The following is a 24,335-nucleotide window of genomic DNA, read 5'->3' as shown; positions in this document are numbered from 1 at the left end:
AAATGGGAAAATTGAATAGTTATGGCTTTTAGAGGGGTTGTAGTAAAAAAAACAAAAATGAAAAAGGGTCCTGGGGAGGGTCTGAGGAAAATGGCGGCTTCACTCGTTGCAGCCAATGAGCATCTGGCTTTCAGCGCTCAGTTTCCCTATTAGAGATGAAAGCAGTGATTTGATTGGTTGCTGCCAGATCCTTGTCCATTGCCTCATCATAGAGCTCTAATGTCATGTAATAACACTGATTATTACATATCGCTCCATAAATCACCTCCACCCGCCGCTTACATCACCTCGCGTCATATTATCCAGTACACAAGCACTGGAGGCCTCATCATGTGACCGCTGACGTATTCAGCGTACTCATCACGTGCTCCGCGCGGTGACGTCACTCGCCACCCCCTGCAGGAAGGAGGAAGATGGCGTCGCGCACTGAGGCCGGGGCCGAGGTGCTGGGTGTGTAGGAAAGTGGCGGATTCCCAGCGGGCGGAGGAGGCAGCGCAGCGGGTGAGTGCGGCCCTGGCGCGGCTATACATGAGCGGGCTCCTCGGCTCCCGCCGCCAGGGGGCAGCGGTCACAGTGACGCAGAGACTTGTATGTGTGTCAGGTAATAGGGGGCAGAGCAGAGGTGTCAGCATAACCCGGGGGCCCACACCCGGCCACTGCATGAAAGGGTTAAAACTACAAGGAGGGGAAACGGTGAATGTGACTGGGACATCATAGTGACTGATCCGGGGGTCGTGACCCCATCCCTGTATCGGCCGATGTGGGTCACACTTTCTAGTTTACAATACGGGCGGCACAGCGTTGGGGGGGCTTACACTGGTAAATGTCAGGTGATGGGTAACGTGACTGTCTCCCTGCAGCGGCTGATGTGGGTCACACTTTCTAGTTTACAATATGGGGGGCACAGCGATGGGGGGCACAGCGTTGGGGGGGGGGGGGGGGGGGGCTTACGCTGGTAAACGTCAGATCACAACCCAAGGTGATGGGTAACGTGTCTCCCTGCACCGGCTGATCGTGTTTGTAGATCACACAGTGGGGATCACGGCGCTGGTGAACATCGGATCACAATATGGGGTTGGGCACAGCACGGGGGGGCTTGATTGCGATGCTGGTGACATAGGTTTGCGACGCTAAATGGCAGGCACTGGTGATTGGATTCCTGCACCAGTTGATGTGGGTGTAGATTATATTACGGGGGACACAGCATTGGGGGTCTCAATCACAACACTGGTGTACATGGGGTCATAACCCAACATGATGGGTAACAGTGACTGACTCCCTGCGCCGGCTGATGTGGATCATGCTTTGTAGATCACACAGTGGGGGGCTGGATCACGGCGCTGGTGGACATCAGATCGCAAGTAGATCACAGTATGGGGGGAGCGGGGGACACAGCACGGGGGGCTTGAGTGTTACAATGTGTAGATCACACTATGGGGGGGGGGACACAGCACGGGGGGCTTGAGTGTTACAATGTGTAGATCACACTATGGGGGGGGGGACACAGCACGGGGGGCTTGAGTGTTACAATGTGTAGATCACACTATGGGGGGGGACACGGCACGGGGGCTTGAGTGTTACAATGTGTACATCACACTATGGGGGGGGTTGAGTGTTACAATGTGTAGATCACACTATGGGGGGGCTTGATTACTTTGATGGTAACATAGGATCGCAACGCTCAATGGCAGGCACTGAAGAAGGCCTCCGTGCCTTGGTTGATGTGGGTGGTGGTAGGTCTATTACAGTACGGGGGACACAGTGCGGGTGACTGGATCCTAACACTTGGTTTTATGGGTGCAAGTGACAGGATCCCTGAGCTGGCAGACATAGCTGGTGGTAGGTGAAGTACAGGGCACTGATGGTGAACCTTATAGATGCCAAGGGCCCAAACTACAACCAAAAAGCCACCAATTTATTTTTAATCAGCACCTTGTACCCCCCTGCTCTTCCACAGCTTTCAGTCGGGGTCTTGAGGACATCAATACTATGGAAAGTAGCAGGGGAATGTCAGATGGGGATTGTAGCTCCCCTCCAAGAATTGTGGAGCTCCCATGATAATCCAGCTCTGTCCACAACTATGCGCTCCAACTTCAGTCCCAAAAAGCATTGCTGTAAGATACCACTGGCTACTCAGGACTGCAGGAGGAGCCCTGAGTCACTAAACCTGTCTAGCAGATTCTGAGCTGGGTGCCCATTAATATGGCTCTGAGTTCCACCGCTGGTACTGGCTGACATAGGGTGTGGTCACACATGGGCGTAACTGTACGGGGGCGGGGACTTCACTGGTAAGTGACACGGTGCTGGTGCCTGGATCACAACAATGGTTGATCTAGTGGTGATTGGATGACGACATTGGTTGACTGAGTCACCGGTGACGACGTTGCAGCACTTGTAGTTTTGGTGACGTGGTCCCTGCACTGGCAGATGTAGCTCATGGCAGGTAAATGACAGTTCTATAATATATGGTGGATGTGACTGATCTCGCACAGCAACGTTCCCTAGATCCTAATTCAGACTGATGGGTTTATTGGTGACTTTGTAACATTCACTTTATCACCGCACTGACTTCTTCTCCTAGTTACTAGATCTTGGTTATGGATGGTAAAACTCGGGGTGACTGGATCTCTGGACCGCGGATGACTGTCCTGGTTCTCCGGATCATGAGACGGGCTGCATCCTGGGTGACACAGCAAATGTGATGGGTGACTTTATCTGTGACTGGGTGACTATCCACTGGGACCACCCCACCAAGTAGAGGAAGCTGGTAGACCCCACTTCTGGTGACTCTCCTTTCTGAAGCTTCATCCTGTGGATCTGCTGTAAATGTTACAAGACTCCAGTAACTTATTAGAACTTTTGTTGTGGATGGATATTGCTTGTAGAATGAATGTTACAGATTCCGAGATGGTTAACCATAAAGAGCTCACAATCTATTGGTGCTGTGATGCCGCATGTATTATAGCGGTGTCCTGTGTAACATTATGTGATGTGTGGGGGGATATCCTTCTCCTGAGGCTTTTCTTGCATTTCTAGATGGTGAGTTTTGACCTTGAGTCTGCAGAGTCCACGCCACATCTGACTCTCGCTTCCCCAGGGTTGTAATGGGACGGCCTGGAAATAATGTGGTTATGTAATAATGGGGAATATGAACCAGGGTGAGATCACATTAATACTTCATAACCCCTGTGACTGCACAATCCCTGGTGGTCTGGTGGTGTAGTGGTGGTTGTGCCGGGCAGTAGAGACCTCATACTCCTAGCTCTATAATTTAACTGACTCCACATATATTTGTACAAGGTCAAGTCCAGTGCATGAATCTTGGTCTGTGTGTCAGACAAATTTACCGTTCTGAAACCTTCGCCTCTGACCTAAACTTCATGACATGACACACTGGGGCACATGTACTTACCCTGTCCGGAGGAGATCCCGAAAGTGTATTGTGAGCCCCACTGTGTTATATAGTCTGAGGCTAGGTGCACACCACGTTATTTGCCTCTGTTAGGAAAGGAGGGCCAGGACGTATCCTCTTCTTTCCTCCCCCCTGAAAGTGCTCTCAGCGGAGGCGGGGGATGGATGCAGTGCTTTGCATCCGTTCCTCTAATGGCCGTGGCGAAATATATACATCACTCAGCAGGATGGAAAAACCCTCAACCTTGACAAATAATAGATCTTTATGGGTTTTCTGCCATTTGATATAGATGTCCGAGAACAGAGATCTGATCTAGTCAGTGGATGTATAGTGATTTACAGGACATCCCTGAGCAGTGCTAGACCATGGGAAGCTATTCAGATTCCGGCGTCCCGATCATCTGTCTGGTCCGTGCCCCATGGAAACAAATGCACCCCACCGCAGGGGTAAGTAAATGCTTATTTTCCATGACGTCCCCCATGACGGCACCTGGAGGTTGCACCTTGACCTTTGGTAGGGACAGGAAGTTGCGAAAGATATAAGGCCCCTCCTCTGCCGCTGTTCCCCAGTGTATTCCTGTCCCTACCAAGGGTCAGGGTTGCGAGACCTCGTCTCTCCCCTTGGGGGGGGGGATGAAATTAGAAACCCCCCAGGACGGGCCGCGAGCGGGGGCTGTACCTCCCTTCCTGGCCGGGCGTCTTGCAGGACGTGTCCTGGCTCCCCTCCTCCTGCGGCCTGGAGCTGAAGCCGAGGGGAGCATGGGTCTCCGGACCCTGGATGAGGTGCCTCCCGGCTTCCGGGCGCTACCTCCCACAGCTACTGCCTCCTGTGAACGCCGGTGCGTACTGCGCGACGGCCGTGTATCGCCGGCCGATTCGCGCATGCGCAGTACGCCCGACTTCCGGGTTGGGTCACGTGACTCTTAAAGAAGCCATCTGATTGGCTTAGAAGGTGGCGGGAAGTTTAAAAGTGCTTCCTGCTTTGTGTCAGCCTCTATACCACCAACGAGTTCACTACTGAAGCTGTGGAAATATCCTTTACTATGGCGGACGACCTTGGTTCTTCCCCCATTGTCCCGGGTACCGTGAGTACAACCAAAAAACTTTGCTTAAAGGGGATAAAAATTTGTTGTGCATTATTGTTTGGATTTTAATATAGTCTGTCTCCTTGTCCTAGGACGACTCTTCTAGACCTAAGGACAAGGAGAAGAAAGACAAAGACCCCAAAAAAGGAAAATGTGTTACTAAATCAAAAAGATGTCTTTCCTGTAACATAAGATTATCAGATTTGTATCCAAAATCACTATGTTCTGAATGCCTAGCCAGGGCCTTACAACAGGAAAAGGAGTTAATGTTAAATGAGCTTAAAGCGGCCATGCGGGAGGAATTCCAATCCTCTCTTATGATGTTTACCAATTTAAACCGACCGGGACTAGGTCCTGAGCCAAATCCCGAACCTGAACTTGACCAGGATCCGGATTTATATCAAGAGCCAGCTCCTAAAAAACTTAGATCCCATGATACTGATTCGGACTATGATAAACACTCTGCGGCTCCTACCTATTCTTGGAAGGACTCGCTTGATGATGTCTCCTCGGTGTCCGAGGATAAAGGAACCTCAAAATACCTCTTTTCTAATGAGGAACTGGATAACCTCCTTAAAGCTGTACGCAATACGCTTAACGTGGAAGAGGTGGTAGAGCCAAAATCCATCCAAGACGAACTGTTTGGAGGGTTAAAATCCAAAAGGAAAAGGGTTTTTCCCATAAATCAGACCCTAAAAGATATTGTCCAAGAGGAATGGAAGAATCCTGAGGGGCAGGCAAACATCACTAAAGAGTTCAGGAACAGGTTACTCTTTGACCCCAAAGAGACAGAAACCTGGGACAGCCCCCCCAAGGTAGACATCCAAGTGTCTAAGGTGGTGAAAAAAACGGACCTGCCATTTGAGGACTCTTCCCAATTAAGAGACCCCATGGACAGAAAGGCTGATGCCCTACTCCGTAGAGTCTGGGAATCTTCCATGCTTAGCCTCAAGTCTAACATAGCTGCTACTTCGGTAGCGAGAACTCTGTTCTTTTGGTTAGGAGAATTGGAAGACCACCTTAAAACAGATGCGGACAGGGATCTCCTTCTACAAACGATACCGCTGCTGCGTTCAGCGACAGGTTTTCTTGCTGATGCTTCAGCAGAAAACATCAGACTGTCAGCAAAAGAAGGGGCTCTATCTAATTCAGTCCGTAGGGCTATTTGGCTTAGACAGTGGGGAGGGGATGTAAAATCCAAGACGAAGCTCTGCAACATCCCATTCACAGGAGACTTCATGTTCGGCGCTGAACTGGATACTCTTCTGGAAAAAGCCTCTGATAAAAAGAAAGGTTTTCCGGAAATTAAGAAACCCCAGAAAAACTTTTCCTTTCGGAATTCCAAAGATCCTAAAGACTCCAGAGGCAGAGGAAAACAGGGCCGCTGGTCCTTCAACAAAGGTGGAAGAGGCCGAGGATATCTATTCTCCAACCTTCCACATCAATCAAAAAAACAGTGACTACCAGGTAGGGGGGCGTCTTCTTTTCTTTTTCCACAGATGGGAAACGATCACATCAAACAAGTGGATCCTGAGTATCATCAAGTCAGGTTATCAGATAGAATTCAGCTCCCCTCCACAACAAAAATTTCTTGTCTCCAACCTAACATCTCGGAGAATGACAATACAGCTATGGAAGAATCTTCAAGAATTGTTAACAATGAAGGTAATTGTTACAGTTCCCAAAGAAGAAGAAAAGAAGGGCTTCTACTCCCCCTTATTTCTTGTGAAAAAGCCAAATGGGACCCTTCGACTTATTATAAACCTCAGGCGCCTAAACAAGAACATAAAATACAAATATTTCAAGATGGAATCAGTAAGGACAGCTACCCCACTAATTCCTCCAGGCGCACAAATGTGCACCATCGACCTAAAGGACGCCTACTATCATGTCCCCATACACAAGAATCATCAGAAATTCCTAAGATTCGCGGTGGAATCACCTCAAGGGAAGGTCTGCCACTTCCAATTCAGAGCCTTGCCCTTCGGAATTTCATCAGCCCCCAGGACCTTCACAAAGGTCATGGCAGAAGTGACGGCATTCTTGAGGAAAGAAGGAATCTCAATTATTCCATATCTGGACGACCTCCTCATAGTGGCAGACTCGACCCTGACTCTTCTCAATCACAGAGATCGGACAATACGAACCCTGGAAAATCTGGGCTGGATTATAAATTTCCAAAAGTCTCATCTAGACCCCCAGAGGGAGGCAAGATTCTTAGGGGTAATGTTAGATTCCAGGCGCCAAACTTCTTTTCTTCCACAAGACAAGAGAGAATCCCTTACCTCCTTCATAGACAAATTCCAGGGGAAAAAATCATGCAGCGTCCGTTCAGCCATGAGACTGCTAGGTCTCCTAACAGCTTGCATAAATTGTGTATCATGGAGCCAGTTCCATGTAAGAACACTACAGGCGTGGACATTAAAAATTTGGGACAAGAACTTGGATCATTTAGACTTCAAGAAGGTCATTCCCCTGGAAGTCAAAAATTCTCTAAACTGGTGGAAATACCAACAGCATCTAGAAAAGGGAACACCATGGAATCCGACTCCAGTCCTGATCATCCAAACAGACGCCAGTTCCTCAGGATGGGGAGCTGTTCTTCCAGACCGTTACCTTCAGGGGTCATGGTCCCCTTGGATGAGAAGACAATCCTCAAACCTAAGGGAATTATCGGCAGTATGGGAAACACTAAAAAGGCTACCCAAAACCCAGGTAAAAAATATCAGGATCCTGTCAGACAATGTGACCACTGTGGCCTATCTACGTCGTCAAGGGGGCACAAGATCCTCGGACCTGATGGAGGTCACCAAGAAGATCTTCTCCTGGGCAGAAAATCACCTAGATTCCTTAACAGCGGTATTCCTAAAAGGGTCAGAGAATCAGTCAGCGGACTTCTTGAGCAGAGAAAAGATGGACCCACACGAATGGTCCCTGAACAGGGAAGTTTTTCTTTCTCTAACCCAGAAATGGGGCTCTCCGTCGATAGATCTGTTTGCCTCAAAAAAGAATACTCAAACAGAGGTATTTTTTTCCATCTCACCCAAGGACAACCCCCTGGGACTGGATGCCCTAAGCCAATCATGGGGGACAAATCTAGCATATGCTTTTCCTCCATTTCCCCTAATCTCCAGGACCTTACAAAAAATTCAATCGAGTCAGACGACAGTGATCTTAGTAGCACCATTCTGGCCGAAAAAACCTTGGTTCCCACTTCTCTTAAAACTAGCAATCTCAGGACCCATCTTCCTTCCCTGCAGAAGGGATCTGCTACACCAGGGCCCTCTTCTTTACCCAGACCCGAAGTTTCTGAACCTGGCGGCCTGGGTCCTGAAAGGGAATTGCTCCTAGCTAAGGGGGTTTCTCACCAGGTTATACAGACCCTAATAGCAAGCAGGAAACCAATCACCAACAAAATATACTACAAGATCTGGAAAAAGTATATATCCTGGTGTGGGGACCTTTCCCCGATTCCGGGCAAACCGGATATCATTAAAATTCTTGATTTTTTTACAGGATGGTTTTTCTAAAGGGTTAAGACCTAACACCCTTAAGGTCCAAATTTCGGCCCTAAGCGCCTGTTTTGACTTCCCCTTAGCAGAGCACAAGTGGGTGAAGATGTTCATGAAAGCAGTCTTAAGACTGCGACCTACAATCCGATCAGATATACCAAAATGGAACTTATCACTAGTCCTAGACTCCCTTACGAAGCCTCCGTTCGAACCACTCTCGGAATGCAGCCTGAAAGACCTATCTCTCAAAACCTCCTTCCTTGTGGCCATAACATCCGCCAGGAGAATTGGAGAACTGCAGGCCCTATCCTCCAAGGAACCCTTCCTGATCATCTCGGAAGACAAGATAGTACTAAAATTAGATACGTCTTTCCTCCCAAAAGTAGTCTCAGACTTCCATAGAAGTCAGGAAATCGTTTTACCATCTTTCTGTAACAACCCAAAGAATGAGAAGGAAGCGCTCTGGCATACTCTGGATGTCAGAAGAGCTGTCATAATCTATCTAGACAGAACCAAATCTTTCAGAAAGTGCAGAAACCTTTTTATTCAGTTTGGGGGAAAAAATAAAGGAGAGAAATCATCAAGTTCCACCATTGCTAGGTGGATAAAACAGACCATCTCTAAATCCTACCAGCTACAAGATGTGAGTCTCTCAAAAAACATAACAGCCCACTCTACCAGAGCTATGGCTACTTCCTGGGCAGAGAAACGGGGAGCATCCATCTCCCAGATCTGCAAGGCAGCTACGTGGTCAAGTACATCGACATTCCCAAAACATTACCGCCTGGATCTATCTTCTAGCCATGACTTGAGTTTTGGACGGAAAGTTCTCCAGGCTGTGGTCCCTCCCTAATCTATTTATCTGGTAAGTCTCCAGGTGCCGTCATGGGGGACGTCATGGAAAAAGTGAATTAGTCTCACCGGTAATTCTGTTTCCATAAGTCCACCATGACGGCTATATTTACCCTGCCCTGTGTTATTAATGATGTCTGGCTAATATCTTCTAGCTCTCTACTGGAACCCCGGTGGTTATTTGGAAGACACTGGGGAACAGCGGCAGAGGAGGGGCCTTATATCTTTCGCAACTTCCTGTCCATACCAAAGGTCAAGGTGCAACCTCCAGGTGCCGTCATGGTAGACTTATGGAAACAGAATTACCGGTGAGACTAATTCACTTTTTTTTTTTTAAGCAGCCCCCTCCTGGCCCCCAAATTATTTTTCACAATCTCTGACAACCCCTTTAATTGTTTTTCTAAACACGACAAAGATGTCAGTGCGATTGTTGGGAATTGATTTGTCTTGTACCACAAGCCGCGCCCGTCCTTGTGAATGGCCCCTCCGTCGTCTCCCGCACTGATCAGCACTTACCTTCTGTCTTCAGGAATAGTGATGGGTGTAGTTCCTATGATTAGGGGGCTGCCAGGCGTAGCATTTTGACTCAGCTTAGAAAAAGAATCAAAGTGCGCAGCGGCGTGCCACGGGCCCGAACACAAATGTGTTTCTATAGAAACTAATGCGATCGGGCAGAGCCCCGCCCCTAAATGCCCACAGGTCAGTTTCACTCTGACTCTGTGGCACCTAAGGGTGATGCCACACATGGCGTTTTGAACCTGCTTTTGGTCCGTTTTTTTTTTTAACAACGCTTCCAGACTGCTTAAAAACGGACCAAATCCGGTACAAAACGCCATGTGTGGCATCACCCTAACTGATTACAGTAGGAGTATAAAAATGCATGTGTGATCAGGAATAACCCTGCAGCGCTTATAGGTATGTGGGTGTAGAATCTGCAGCATGTCCGTTGCGATGTGGCTTCATGTGGTCCATTGGCTGCAATTCGTCACCTGATCTGACCCATTTGTTGCCAATTTAGTGTTATTGCAAGCGATAAAAACCTGCCAGCTACTAGGGGACAGGTAAAATAACTAGTAAGCGTTCATGCCACTTGTACAGGCGTTATTGCGACCTCTGATAGCATTAAGTACACACATAAGTATGTCAAATACACGGCACTTCTGTCCATATGGTGCTCCAGAGCTGAGATCACACTTCAGCTTCTGTATGAACAGAAGTCTATGGAGCAGTGAAAACCCCAGTGATCGGCCCGGGGCTTGTAATTCCGAGTGCCATCTGATAGAAGACCTCAGCGCAGTTTGCATTGATGTTGGTGGTGACTGCTTTCCGTCGGCCATTCGGTTCTGTTTCAGTGAAATTAAATATTTAAAACGGAAGCTTTAATAATTAATGGGGGGCTGTGAGGAGCAGCTGCTCCGGGCGGGGGGGGGGGGGGGTCAGCGGATGACGGAAGTGTCTTCTGTAAGGAGCCTTCTCTGGTACAATGAGGTTTAAGGGTGGAAAGTTGGAGAAGTCTCGTGACACTATAAAGATTGTATCCGTCCTGCTGACAGTAGGGCTCAGGTTATTGCTATGTGAGACATTGTCACAGCCGGAGGACAAGGAGGAGGCGACTATAAACATTGTATAAAGAGGGATTTAAAGGGACAGCGAGACTATTGCGAATACATTGGCCTCTTATGTCGTATCCAATGGGGATAGTTTCTGATTATTCCTCAGTGAGATGAGTGACACCATGTGTTGTCCTATATTTCACTGATTATCAGAAATAGAAACTTGGGCAGGACTTTTAATGACAAACTTTTTCTATATGAACCTTCTATATGTGCCGTACATTAACATTAAAGGAAATCTCCCATCACAACCCATCCTGATAAACCCGGGACATTACTCGTAGATCCAGGCACCGGGACTGTGGGATCTTCTTATATTTGGTATCCATGGCCTCCTTCCTACTGAAATCAACTTTGAATATTATGCAAATGAGGTTGAAGGGCTTTGAGGGTCGTTGTCCAAGCCGTAGCTTCACAGGCCGTTACATTGTGCAGCAGTACTAGCCTACCCTTTCACAGTGAGAGATTACATCAGGGAGAGGAAGGAGGAAGTGGTGAGGGACAGACAGTGTAACAGCCAGTGAAGCTGCAGCACAGAGGTTCACTGATAACTCCGCCAGAGCTCTTCTGGTTCATTACTATAATTATAAAAGTTGATTTTTGAGGGAAGGAGCCTATGGATAACAAATATAAGAAGATTCCCCGCAGTCCTGGTGCCTGGATCTATGAGTAATGTCCCTGGTTTATCAGGATGGAGTCTGATGGGAGATTTCCTTTAAATACTGTACATGTACAATCCTAATTTTAATGTGCATCAGTCGCTTCTTAAGCTTCAATAGTATTTACTCCTCATGCATTATATATAACCGGAGGGGAATGTCTTTTACCCCTTCAGGTAACATTTTCCTGCTTTCTCTCTCGCTTGCACAGGAAACTTTAGGTAAGATCCTTATCCGTCCTCGTCCTCCGGGGCTTCTCCGTCCATACTTTACGGTCCCCGATGCGGCTGCTGATATATTTCCTACCACAAGTGTAATTCTTGCACCCAGCAGCATCATAGGGCTTCATGCTATGGATAGTCGGGATATGTCATCAGTTATATACATCATACAGTAACGAGCCTCCGCCCCTTCTCCACCCTCATCATCACTCATCAAACCTGTAATTTAGAGACTAAAAATACCCCCCCTCCCGCCTCGCCCTGCGTGACCTGCTGTGTGCTGGCGCTCGCACGTATTGGCCCATCATTATGTTAATTTGGTAGATTTGGTGGATTATAATCTGATGTCTGTTTCCATGTTTGGGACAGGCTGAAGGGACGTTGTATATGTTTGGGTTTATGGAATGTATGGAATCTGATCCTGGGGGATCGTGGAAGCCTCCAGCTACTTTCTGTTACTTTCTGACTCTGGATAAAGGTGACGTTGTGCTCCGCTCATAAATAGTCATTCATGGTTATTGGAGCTGATACGTGTAGCACCGAGGAGCTGGATGTGCGCAGAGCCGGATCATGAGCTCATGTCTTACCAGTTACTGTTTAACGTTAGTGGCTTCCTATAAATGTCACATCCAAAGTCCGGCCACAAGAGGTTCACATGACTCGTCTCCAGCAGATATATATATATATATCCATCATGTGAGCTCAATGTCTGCTGATGACTCTGCACAACGTATCCGGAGAATCAATACTCATAGACGTGTCCACACGTGACATCTGAGACTATAACTGGTCCCTTATAATGTCTCAGGCCTCATCCTCCGACATGAAGGAACTGCTGAAACAATAGTTCTTTATTATCTCCGTATAAACCCGGATTTACTGCAGCTTCCCTTTCTGAAGACACGAGCTGCTTTATAACATACTGGGAAGTTTATTGAGCCGCGTCAATGCTACTAACACAAAGTACAAACTACAGTAAGTAGTCTACACACTGCACGGCCTCAGCAATTAGAATTAAAGGATATTACAAGGAAATTTTAAAGGAAATATAAAATTTAAAGGAAATCCACCATCAGACTCCAACGTGATAAACCAGGGACATTACTCCTAGATCCAGGCACCGGGACTGTGGGATCTTCTTATATCTGTTATCCATGGCCTCCTGCCTTCTAAAATCAATGTTTACAAATATGCTAATGAGCAAGAAGTGCTCTAAGGACGTTTCTAGAGGCCTGTCTTCTCGGGCTGTACCTTCCCAGGCTGTTACACTGATCAGGAACACTTCTCCCTCCCACTGTGTAAGATTATCAGGGAGTGGAAGTGCTGAGAGAGTAGGGGGAGACCAACAGCTTGTGAAGCTACAGGAAGGAGGGGCTATGAGAACTGCCCTAGTAGCCTTTTGGAGTTCATTAGCATAATTGTAAAAGTTGATTTTAGAAGGCAGGAGGCCATGGATAACAGATATAAGAAGATCCCACAGTCCCGGTGCCTGGGTCTAGGAGTAATGTCCCCGGTTTATCACAATGGATTCTGATGGGAGATTTCCTTTAACAGCTTGTGATATCCCTTTAATTCTACTAGCTATTTGCTGTTGAAGTTGGTTGTAGACATTGTCTGCAGATTGTGTCTTCCTGTAGTTTGTGTTTTCTGCTGGTCACAGGATTAGCACATGGATGATGGTTGTAGAGCACATTTGGCTGCAGTGTATTTCGTGTGACTGAGTTACTTGTATGAGAGGAGCAGATAAGATCCTAATATTTGATGCTAATGATTATCCCTAGTCTGGGTGTCACGTGGCTTTCATATGAATCTCAAGTGTCTCCGCACTCACTCGCTGTGTTTTCTTCTTACAGACTCTAAATGGCTTCTAGGAAGTCGGCTTCAGATTTACACGGTAAGAGTTACAGGTGACGTGTTCCTGCCTGAGCGTAATGGAGGCCTGTGCGCTTATACCTGATAGTGAGGAGCGTAGAGGACGTCCATCACTCCGGACCTGACATCCCAAAGCCTCTGATAGAGAAACCGTCTCAGCAGAGTAACGGGGCGCAGGGGGCTCTGTGTACAGCCCTCTATGCCGTCCATGTGCTGTAATGAATAACAATTTACCCATCCATCGTATTATTTCACAAGCTTCACCTTTACAAAAACAAGTGTAAAGAATAACTAAACAACAATAAGGTCTGGCCGTGCACCGGACACATTGGGGGGAGTTCATTAAAGGGAACCTGTCAGCTACTATAACCAGACTAGCTGGACATAGTAATGAAGTACTCTCCCTAGGCCTCTTCCATTTATCCCACTGTCACAATCATTGATGTAGTAGAACTTTATGATAATCTATGCCGCACTATGGCACTTAGTGGTCCCATCACCAGCCACACCCTGCAGTGGGCCAGCGTATTCATGAGGGGGCCGTGCAGGGGGTGGTGACTGCAGCATCCAGCTTGACGCACGTCAGTCACCACCGGCACCTAGAGTGGGAGGGGATGAGAGACAGAAGAGTCCCTGGATGGCCCCCTCATGAATACGCCGGACCACTGGAGGATATGGCAGGCGACGGGACCACTAGGGGCTAGAGGGCGGCGGAGCTTATTAGTATGTTCTCCTATATCAATGATTGTGACAGTGGGATAAATGGATGAGGGATAGGGACAGTCTTTAGTTAGTATGTGCAGCTAGTTCTGTTAGTGGCCTTAAAGGACAAACATGTGGTTGCTTTTAATACAGCCATGCAATCTGCAGCCATATCACAACTCCCATATATTGAGTCTATAGTAAATACGGCAGATTTACGCCCCTACCCGTCCCTTCTCCAAACCCAACCCCAACGTGCCCAAAGTGGCCAGCAGGTCAGAGAAGCAAGGAAACTAGTGGGGAGGGGGCAGATTTATGTGAAGACATAAGGACTGCCCCCCCCCCCCCATATTGTATTAGTTGTATATGGATTTAGGTCAGTAAGATGAGATGATGAAAGACTTTATGTTCAGAAAAACAGAGTTTTTGGATCAGATTTTAGGATCTTCAGCCTCAAAATGAAATCCCATAACTAACTTTCCGCTACAGATTTCCACATGTATGAACATCCTACATGATGCAGACGAAAGGGAAGCTATCAGCCAGTTTGTGGCAGCATAGCCTTTATCACGCTGGAGCTTAGGGTCCCAGACATATTGAGATCACAAATCCAGGTTAGAAATTATTCACGGGTCGGCAGCACATGCTCCAGGTGAGACCAGGCCAGTACAAACAGCTTCACTGCGCATGCGCTGTGGAGTCATTTGGACCCATGTGAACAGATCCTGGTCTTCTCTCCACTTTCTCGTCATAGTGGTAACTATGAGCTGAATACATTTGAGACCCTTAACCCCTGCCGGATAAGGTAATGATGGCGATTTAATGGCTGACAGATTCCCTATATGGGGTTTTTTTTGCGAAATATTTGAGACTCTGCATATAACACCATGTGAACTATCCGTACCTGACAGGGCACGTGTAGCTTCACCATCTGGATGGATATGAACGTGTTTTTAATTTCAGAGTTATTGTTAAAGCTGGTAAAACTGGCTACAAGGATTGCTATTAATATGTACAATCTGTCTCTGTTCCAGGGCCTTTCAGTTACCTCGAGGACGTCCCGTTTAAGATTGGTGACAAGTTCCGAGTGCCGGATAAAGTTGGTTTGCCTGTTGGTTTCTGTGTGCCGGACATCAGCCAGCTCATCAGCGATGTCCAGGTAGCGGGTCACTGGTTCTAGTCCATATCTGAAATCATCTGGTGATTTGTAACCATTCAGATGCGTCTCAGCGACCCCTTTCCTGTGCCCTCTGGTAGATGACAGATAATCGCCACAATCCTGGGAAAACCTTCAGTTATTATTGTGTGTGACCTTATGTTTCTGTCATCCCGCAGAAGTGAAGTCGTTGCACTTTATGTTGGATTTTATAACAACTTTGTAAAAGTGGCAACAACTGAATTTAAAAAAATATCTTTCTACAAGTTTAATATGCACAAAAATAAAAATCTGCAGCGCCCAATTTTAATCTTCTGGTTTTATGGGCATAGTTCAAATCCTGCCTTAGAATTTGGCATCCAGGGGATAGCGTTGGGGATACCCGGGAGCTGAAAGTTCCTCTTGCATTGTATGTGCTGGGATATTGCATCTAATGACCTCTTAGTTTGAATGGGAAATGAGCTTAAATATTGTAACAGGGGCCGCTACACAGGGACCACTATATTCGTCTCTCATAGAAGACTTGAAATAGGGGCACGTCAAGGAATTGCACCTATTTCCCCCCCTTTCTGCTGCCACCTCACCAAGTGGCTGTGTGGGAGGTAGGGTACATCATATGCATGTCTGATAACCCCCCCCCCCCCCTTCATTGAACTGATGACGACCCCTTCACGTGCCGGGACCCCTTCACGTGCCGGGACCCCTTCATGTTGCATTCTGCTAGATGAATTGTTTGGCCACAACAACCACACAAGGTCCTGTAAATCAATGCTTCTGGGGTCTCTGTGTGGACATATGGGAAACAATGTTGCTCTCGCTTTGGGAATATAGTTATTTATTGTAGTTATTTATTTATTGTATTTTGACCCTTTTTCCTTCTTATTGACAGTATGACTTTTCCCTGGAGAAGAAAACTGTGCAATGGGCGGAAGAAGTGAAGAGGATAAAAGCTGCGCAGAGGGAAGCGGAGAGGAAGGCAGAGGCGGCTCGTTCCCAAGCCATTCCCGATTCTCAGGTGGAGAGTGAAGGGGATGAGGGTATAGGATGCCCTCCCCCCATCAACCCAATTCTTGCAAGTCTTCAACATAACAGCATCCTGACCCCGACCCCCGCCAACACTAGTGCCATACCCCCGAAAGTGCTGAGCCCCCCGCACAACAAGGCAGACTTTAACCCCGCTGACTTTGAGTGCGAGGAGGACCCCTTTGACAAGTTAGAATTAAAAACCATCGATGACAAAGAAGAGCTGAAGAACATTCTAGACGTTCACGTGAGGCCTGACCCCGGGAACGCGGACACAATCCAGAACTCGCAGTCACCCCCCAAGGACGAGGACGCACTTACTACCCTGAAACAGGAAAACTTAGACTTTAAGCATCTCCGCAAACCCAATGGTTTTATCACTTTACCACAGTTGGAAAACTGTGAACTTCCCCCGTCTTCCAAAGTGTCGCTTGCCCCCATGACTACGGTCAGCAATATCAAATCCTTATCTTTCCCCAAATTAGACTCTGATGAGAAGATGGCGCCGGCCAGCACTCACGGCCTCCCCAATGGCACTTTCCTCGATACCTTACAATCCCGCTCGCCCCATAATGGAGATGAACTGAACGGACACCTCGTGTGGGGACCCTCTTTGCAGTTAGAAAGTGGGACCCCTTCATCCGTAGGACCAGGCAGTGGTACAGAAAGTATTTCCAGGACCTCTCTAGGCAGTGACAACAAGGTAAGAGACTATTCCGTATTGTAGGAATACAAGGCTGCAGGATACGGACACAGATCAGGATCTCCATTAAGCTCTACAGAAACTAAATAAGGAGGGTCTTCCCTTCTCCTTCCACTCCCCATAGGCTTCCATGGCTGTATATAACAGAAGGGCATAGTGGAAACTGCTGAACTCTGGTGTGAACATAGCCTTATACAGTTCACAAGGATCAGTATTGTTCTGAGTGTTGTGAGCTCCCTCTGGTGGTGGCTGCGGGCTGCCAGAATTGTGTCACGTAGCTGTATGACCTGTGAAGGCCGTCTTAGGTCAGGATTCACAGCAGATTAACTAATCATGTTACGTCAGATGTGAAGTTTAGAATCTTCATCGGGTCTATTTTCTGCTGTGGATTCACAGAGCTCTCCTCTCTGAGGGAGACAAGAAATTTCTTGAAAATGTATATAGCCTGGAGCCCCCTGCACCTTAGTGTGTAGCCAGCGGCCCCCTGCACCTTAGTGTGAGCCAGCAGCCCCCTGCACCCTAGTGTGTAGCCGGCGGCCCCCTGCGCCCTGGTGTGTAGCCGGCGGCCCCCTGCGCCCTGGTGTGTAGCCGGCGGCCCCCTGCGCCCTGGTGTGTAGCCGGCGGCCCCCTGCGCCCTGGTGTGTAGCCGGCGGCCCCCTGCGCCCTGGTGTGTAGCCGGCGGCCCCCTGCGCCCTGGTGTGTAGCCGGCGGCCCCCTGCGCCCTGGTGTGTAGCCGGCGGCCCCCTGCGCCCTGGTGTGTAGCCGGCGGCCCCCTGCGCCCTGGTGTGTAGCCGGCGGCCCCCTGCGCCCTGGTGTGTAGCCGGCGGCCCCCTGCGCCCTGGTGTGTAGCCGGCGGCCCCCTGCGCCCTGGTGTGTAGCCGGCGGCCCCCTGCGCCCTGGTGTGTAGCCGGCGGCCCCCTGCGCCCTGGTGTGTAGCCGGCGGCGCCCTATTCTATCTTCAGCTCCCTACTGAGTCGCATACACCATGACAGCCGCTTATCGACATCATAGTGTGTACATTACCATCTGCACACAATGTGGTTGACGTCATGGTGTATGAGACGCAGCGCACCAGGACCTGTGTCCAAATAACCAAAAAAGGACCAAAAATTTATAGAATATACAACCTTTACAAAGGGACAATGCAAATCTGCTGTGAATGTTGCACCTTCCCTTTAATGCCCTGGTGGGCTACAGCGTTTACCACCACATACGGGGGGATCAAACTTTGAACTTTTTATCTACTCTGCACTTTTTTATTTTTTTTTTAAATAAATTAATAAAAAATTAAAATTTCAAAGTTATCGATATTGTTTTAACCCCTGTAAAACTATCAAAGGCTAAAGAGCAAACTTATACACACAGTTAGGGGAGTAGTTTCTATATTGGGGTAATTTATGGGGTTTTACTACTATTTAGGCCTCAAAGCAGCAGAGCAGGTCCCTCTATGGCAGGATTATTGCATTTTTTTTCTGAAAATGAGAAAAATCCACATAACATCCTACAAAAATGAGAGGACGCAAAAAACAAAAAACTAAACTGTAAAAACGGAACCAACAAGGAAATGGCCCAAATTAGGTATTTTTTTTAACTGTTTTCTCCGCTTTTGGGATTTTTCCCAGTGCACTGTTTGGGGGTATTAAGGACAGTTTGTTACCTAGAAGACAAGTCCTCGTGAGGCTCCGTACAGAGAATTTATTTATTTATTTTGTTATGGATTTTTGAAGATTTAGAGCAAAAAGTGGAAACGCAAACACAAAAGAGGGCCGAGTCATGAAGGGGTTAATGTTTTAGGAAAGATCTAATGATTGATTGTGTAGTTGTGAAGGACGCTGCAGGTTTTCCTCACCTCTCTTTTCTGTTTGCAGGTATCGGCTCATCAGGTGACAATGTCCAGGGCGGTCCATGGGGTGAGCGGGGTGCGGGCGCTGGGCTACCAGGAGCTGCTGCAGGCGCTGACCAGCAGCGAGCGTCAGTGCGCAGAGACCATCGTCAGTATGGGCTACTCCTATGAACACGTGATGAGAGCCATGCAGAAGCAGGGGCAGAACGTGGAGCAGGTGAGAGGGGAAGTGCCCGGACTGACATCCAGGATTGCAGCAAGACCTCAGCGGCCATGTCTGTTCATGTTGCTGCACCTCGCGTTTCCGCTTAGTCACATGATTAAGCAATCACATTGTGGTGTCAGCTCGTCTTCTAGAAAACCTCAGATCTCCTCAGCCATTTAGCCAATATTTTTAAAATGAAATCTCCCATCACAATCCATCCTGATAAACCCGGGACATTACTTGTAGATCCGGGTACCGGGACTGTGGTATCTCCTTATATCTGTTATCCATGGTCTCTTCCCTTCTAATATCAACGTTTACAATAATGCTAATGAGCCAGAAAGGCCATGGGGGTGTTTCCGGAGCCCCTCCGTGCTGTAGCTTCACAGGCTGCTACACTGTGCACTTCCCACTGTGTGAGATTACAGCAAGGAGGGAGAGACAATTGTAATACGCGGTGAATCTGCAGCACAGAGGGTCTCTAGTAACGCCCTCCTAGAGCCCTTTTCGGCTAATTAGCATAGTTATAAAAGTTGATATTAGAAGGAAGGAAGTCATGGATAACACATAAGAAGATACCACAGTCCCGGTGCCTGGATCTAGGAGTAATGTCCCTGGTTTGTCATGGATTTTGACACTAGATTTCCTTTAAGTCGGATTTTTTTGCTCCTCTGAACATCAGGTTTATCTTATTTCTGGCAGCAGCTTCTTCTTCCATGCAGGAAGGTAACGAGTCTTAGATTTCTTACACCCCAGGAGGAGATAGAAGCGGTTTGTGACTTTTGGGAAACGGTTGCGCTTCATAGCTCCGGCCTCGCAGCAGCTGATAGGACGATGCAGTTTTTAGTTACTGCCGTTAAGTTTGTTCGCCATAAAATGCTCCTTGCAACAAAAACCACAATGAGATAAGACTCTCGTCAGTAACCGGCATGAGCGCATGCGCTTCAGGGTGGCCCATGCATCTGCAGTGCGGGAGGGGCCCATTGTAAGGCGCTGGGGCTGTGGGATCACCCCTGCCTGTGTGGTCAGCCGAAGCGCATGTGTACATGAGATCCTGACCGAAAATAACAGTGTAACTTGGGGGAGCTGTTGTCTGGTGCACTGGGGGGAGCAAAGTTCTGGCTCTGGTCAGTGTCACACAAGATGATGGTCGGGATGATATTGATTTGGGTCATGATGATCCGCTCTGTATTGTAGGTGCTGGAGTACTTGTTCATCCAGTCCCAGCTGTGTGAGAAGGGCTTCGACCCATTGCTGGTGGACGAGGCTCTGGAGATGTATCAGTGCTCTGAGGAGAAGGTAAGTGTCCATATAACTACTATAATACTGCCCCTATGTACAGGAATATAACTACTATAATACTGCCCCCTATGTACAAGAATATAACTACTATAATACTGTCCCCTATGTACAAGAATATAACTACTATAATACTGCCCCCTATGTACAAGAATATAACTACTATAATACTGCCCCCTATGTACAAGAATATAACTACTATAATACTGCCCCCTATGTACAAGAATATAACTACTATAATACTGCCCCCTATGTACAAGAATATAACTACTATAATACTGCCCCTATGTACAGGAATATAACTACTATAATACTGCCCCCTATGTACAAGAATATAACTACTATAATACTGCCCCCTATGTACAGGAATATAACTACTATAATACTGCCCCCTATGTACAGGAATATAACTACTATAATACTGCCCCCTATATACAGGAATATAACTACTATAATACTGCCCCTATGTACAGGAATATAACTACTATAATACTGCCTCCTATGTACAAGAATATAACTACTATAATACTGCCCCCTATGTACAAGAATATAACTACTATAATACTGCCCCCTATGTACAAGAATATAACTACTATAATACTGCCCCCTATGTACAAGAATATAACTACTATAATAATGCCCCCTATGTACAGGAATATAACTACTATAATAATGCCCCCTATGTACAAGAATATAACTACTATAATACTGCCCCTATGTACAAGAATATAACTACTATAATACTGCCACCTATGCTCAGGAATATAACTACTATAATACTGCCCCCTATGTACAAGAATATAACTACTATAATACTGCCCCCTATGTACAAGAATATAACTACTATAATACTGCCCCCTATGTACAAGAATATAACTACTATAATACTGCCCCCTATGTACAAGAATATAACTACTATAATACTGCCCCCTATGTACAAGAATATAACTACTATAATACTGCTCTCTATGTACAGGAATATAACTACTATAATACTGCCCCCTATGTACAAGAATATAACTACTATAATACTGCCCCCTATGTACAAGAATATAACTACTATAATACTGCCCCCTATGTACAGGAATATAACTACTATAATACTGCCCCCTATGTACAAGAATATAACTACTATAATACTGCCCCCTGTGTACAAGAATATAACTACTATAATACTGCCCCCTATGTACAAGAATATAACTACTATAATACTGCCCCCTATGTACAAGAATATAACTACTATAATACTGCCCCCTATGTACAGGAATATAACTACTATAATACTGCCCCCTATGTACAGGAATATAACTACTATAATACTGCCCCCTATATACAGGAATATAACTACTATAATACTGCCATCTATGTACAAGAATATAACTACTATAATACTGCCCCCTATGTACAGGAATATAACTACTATAATACTGCCCCCTATGTACAGGAATATAACTACTATAATACTGCCCCCTATGTACAGGAATATAACTACTATAATACTGCCCCCTATATACAGGAATATAACTACTATAATACTGCCATCTATGTACAAGAATATAACTACTATAATACTGCCCCCTATGTACAGGAATATAACTACTATAATACTGCCCCCTATGTACAGGAATATAACTACTATAATACTGCCATCTATGTACAGGAATATAACTACTATAATACTGCCCCCTATGTACAAGAGCATAACTACTATAATACTGCCCCCTATGTACAGGGATATAACTACTATAATACTGCCCCCTATGTACAAGAATATAACTACTATAATACTGCCCCCTATGTACAAGAATATAACTACTATAATACTGCCCCCTATGTACAGGGATATAACTACTATAATACTGCCCCCTATGTACAAGAATATAACTACTATAATACTGCCCCTATGTACAGGAATATAACTACTATAATACTGCCCCCTATGTACAAGAATATAACTACTATAATACTGCCCCCTATGTACAAGAATATAACTACTATAATACTGCCCCCTATGTACAGGAATATAACTACTATAATACTGCCCCCTATGTACAGGAATATAACTACTATAATACTGCCCCCTATGTACAAGAATATAACTACTATAATACTGCTCTCTATGTACAGGAATATAACTGCTATAATACTGCCCCCTATGTACAAGAATATAACTACTATAATACTGTCCCCTATGTACAAGAATATAACTACTATAATACTGCCCCCTATGTGCAGGAATATAACTGCTATAATACTGCCCCCTATGTACAAGAATATAGCTACTATAATACTGCCCCCTATGTACAGGAATATAACTACTATAATACTTCCCCCTATGTGCAGGAATATAACTGCTATCTCCCTTGTTGCTTCTCCTGCAGACGATGCTGTTCCTGCAGCTGATGAGTAAGTTTAGAGAGATGGGGTTTGAGCAGAAGGAGATAAAGGAAGTCTTGTTGCTCCATAACAATGATCAGGACAAGGCTCTGGAGGAGCTGATGGCGCGCGCTGGTCCTAGCTGAGGTCTCGTGTTGGAGATTCCTGTGACCCGTTTTCCGATCACAGAGGAGCAGGAGATGGCGGATTATCCCGCTGCTTCCCACCGCGTTTGTGTTCTACTCGATTTTTTTTCCCTTTTTTTACAACAATGCCAGCTCCAGAGATATGGTAAGAAGTGCCCTTCCTCACCCGAACCTTCACCCCCTGCCGAGGAGCGAGTGGGTCTCTGGACCGGAACCTGCAGGACCTCGGGGGCGGAGTTTGCCTTGCGGTATTTTCTTTGTAGAGTTTGTGGGAATGGAGAAGATTTGACGTGTGAAGCTGCTGATACTGGAATCCGCAATGTTCTACCCCGACACGGCAAACATTAGTGCAATTAAAAATTTTTTTTTTTTTGGTTAGTGCTACACTGGTCGCTATAGAGCCGGCAGGAGCAGAGAGTTCTGTGCAGACCCTGACCCGGTCACCTGGTCTCATCCACCGGACCTCGGATCGGTGGTGGTCGCAGTTTCGCACGGGTAAAAAGCTGTGACGCTTCTCTGGATTGTTTAATTATATTCTATAAGTTTATTGAATTTTCAAAGCTTTATTTGTGCATCCAAGGACATTGTTAACCCCGCCCCCCTGACTCCTTATTGGAAGGTGTTGACTTAAAAACAGGTTGTGGTTCTGGCAGCTGCTGACCTGTACCGGATCGGCGCTGGAGGTCCATTAGTGTCATTAATTTTTCTCCCAGAATTGCCGAGGTTGGAGATATTTGTGGTCTATTGGTGCCACAGTACGATGAAGAATCGGGAAGAAAACTGGACTATGGAAACGTGTTGGCGTCTGAGCTGTCCCTCGGGAGGATCCGGGTCGCACAAAGGAAGGAGGGAAAGACCCGACCCCCATCAGATTATTGAAGGTTTCATTAAAAGTTGCTACAGTTTTTTCAAACTTCTGCAAAGCTACATCCCCCATCATGGGCTGACCACCTACAGCCCGACACGGGATGATGGGAGTTGTAGCTTTCACTGATCACCTGGGGATTGGCCGTCCCTGCAGCTCAGCAGCCGCTCGACCCCCGAACAACGTGATCCAACTTTCTTCATGCACTTTGTTCTCCGCTTCTGTCCCTTCACAGAATTATATCTAGTATTTCCAATCATCTTTTGATAGTACAAAGTGTATTATGTTGTACATTGTGTAACAAGAGAAAATGTAAATCTTAAGTCTTGAATATATAAGTAATTTGCTAAATATTTTCTTTCTCCCAACAGAGGTACTAATAAAACTCAAAAAGAACAATCATTGCGTCTATGGAGTTCTTTCTCGTCCTGAAGTGTAATGCAGAGACATTAAATACTGCCCCCTATGTACAAGAATATAACTACTATAATACTGCCCCCTATGCACAAGAATATAACTACTATAATACTGCCCCCTATGTACAAGAATATAACTACTATAATACTGCCCCCTATGTACAAGAATATAACTACTATAATACTGCCCCCTATGTACAGGAATATAACTACTATAATACTGCCCCCTATGTACAGGGATATAACTACTATAATACTGCCCCCTATGTACAGGAATATAACTACTATAATACTGCCCCCTATGTACAGGAATATAACTACTATAATACTGCCCCCTATGTACAGGAATATAACTACTATAATACTGCCCCCTATG

At 46.4% G+C, this 24,335-nt stretch overlaps 1 protein-coding gene across 1 annotated transcript; it reads left to right on the top strand.

The window, feature by feature from the left end:
- The first annotated feature begins 353 nt into the window (after positions 1–353).
- On the top strand, positions 354–23,942 carry UBAP1 (ubiquitin associated protein 1). Its single transcript, XM_072132816.1, has 7 exons — positions 354–501; positions 13,207–13,247; positions 14,962–15,086; positions 15,973–16,809; positions 18,678–18,869; positions 20,055–20,156; positions 22,538–23,942. Exons 2-7 carry the CDS (start codon positions 13,214–13,216, stop codon positions 22,676–22,678), a joined length of 1,431 nt encoding a protein of 476 aa, XP_071988917.1. The 5' UTR covers positions 354–501; positions 13,207–13,213; the 3' UTR covers positions 22,679–23,942.
- Positions 23,943–24,335: the final 393 nt, after the last annotated feature.

Source organism: Engystomops pustulosus, chromosome 1 (genome assembly GCF_040894005.1).
Source record: "Engystomops pustulosus chromosome 1, aEngPut4.maternal, whole genome shotgun sequence".
In the NCBI taxonomy this organism is placed as follows: domain Eukaryota; kingdom Metazoa; phylum Chordata; class Amphibia; order Anura; family Leptodactylidae; genus Engystomops; species Engystomops pustulosus.
This window is presented reverse-complemented; position numbering and strand designations above follow the sequence as displayed.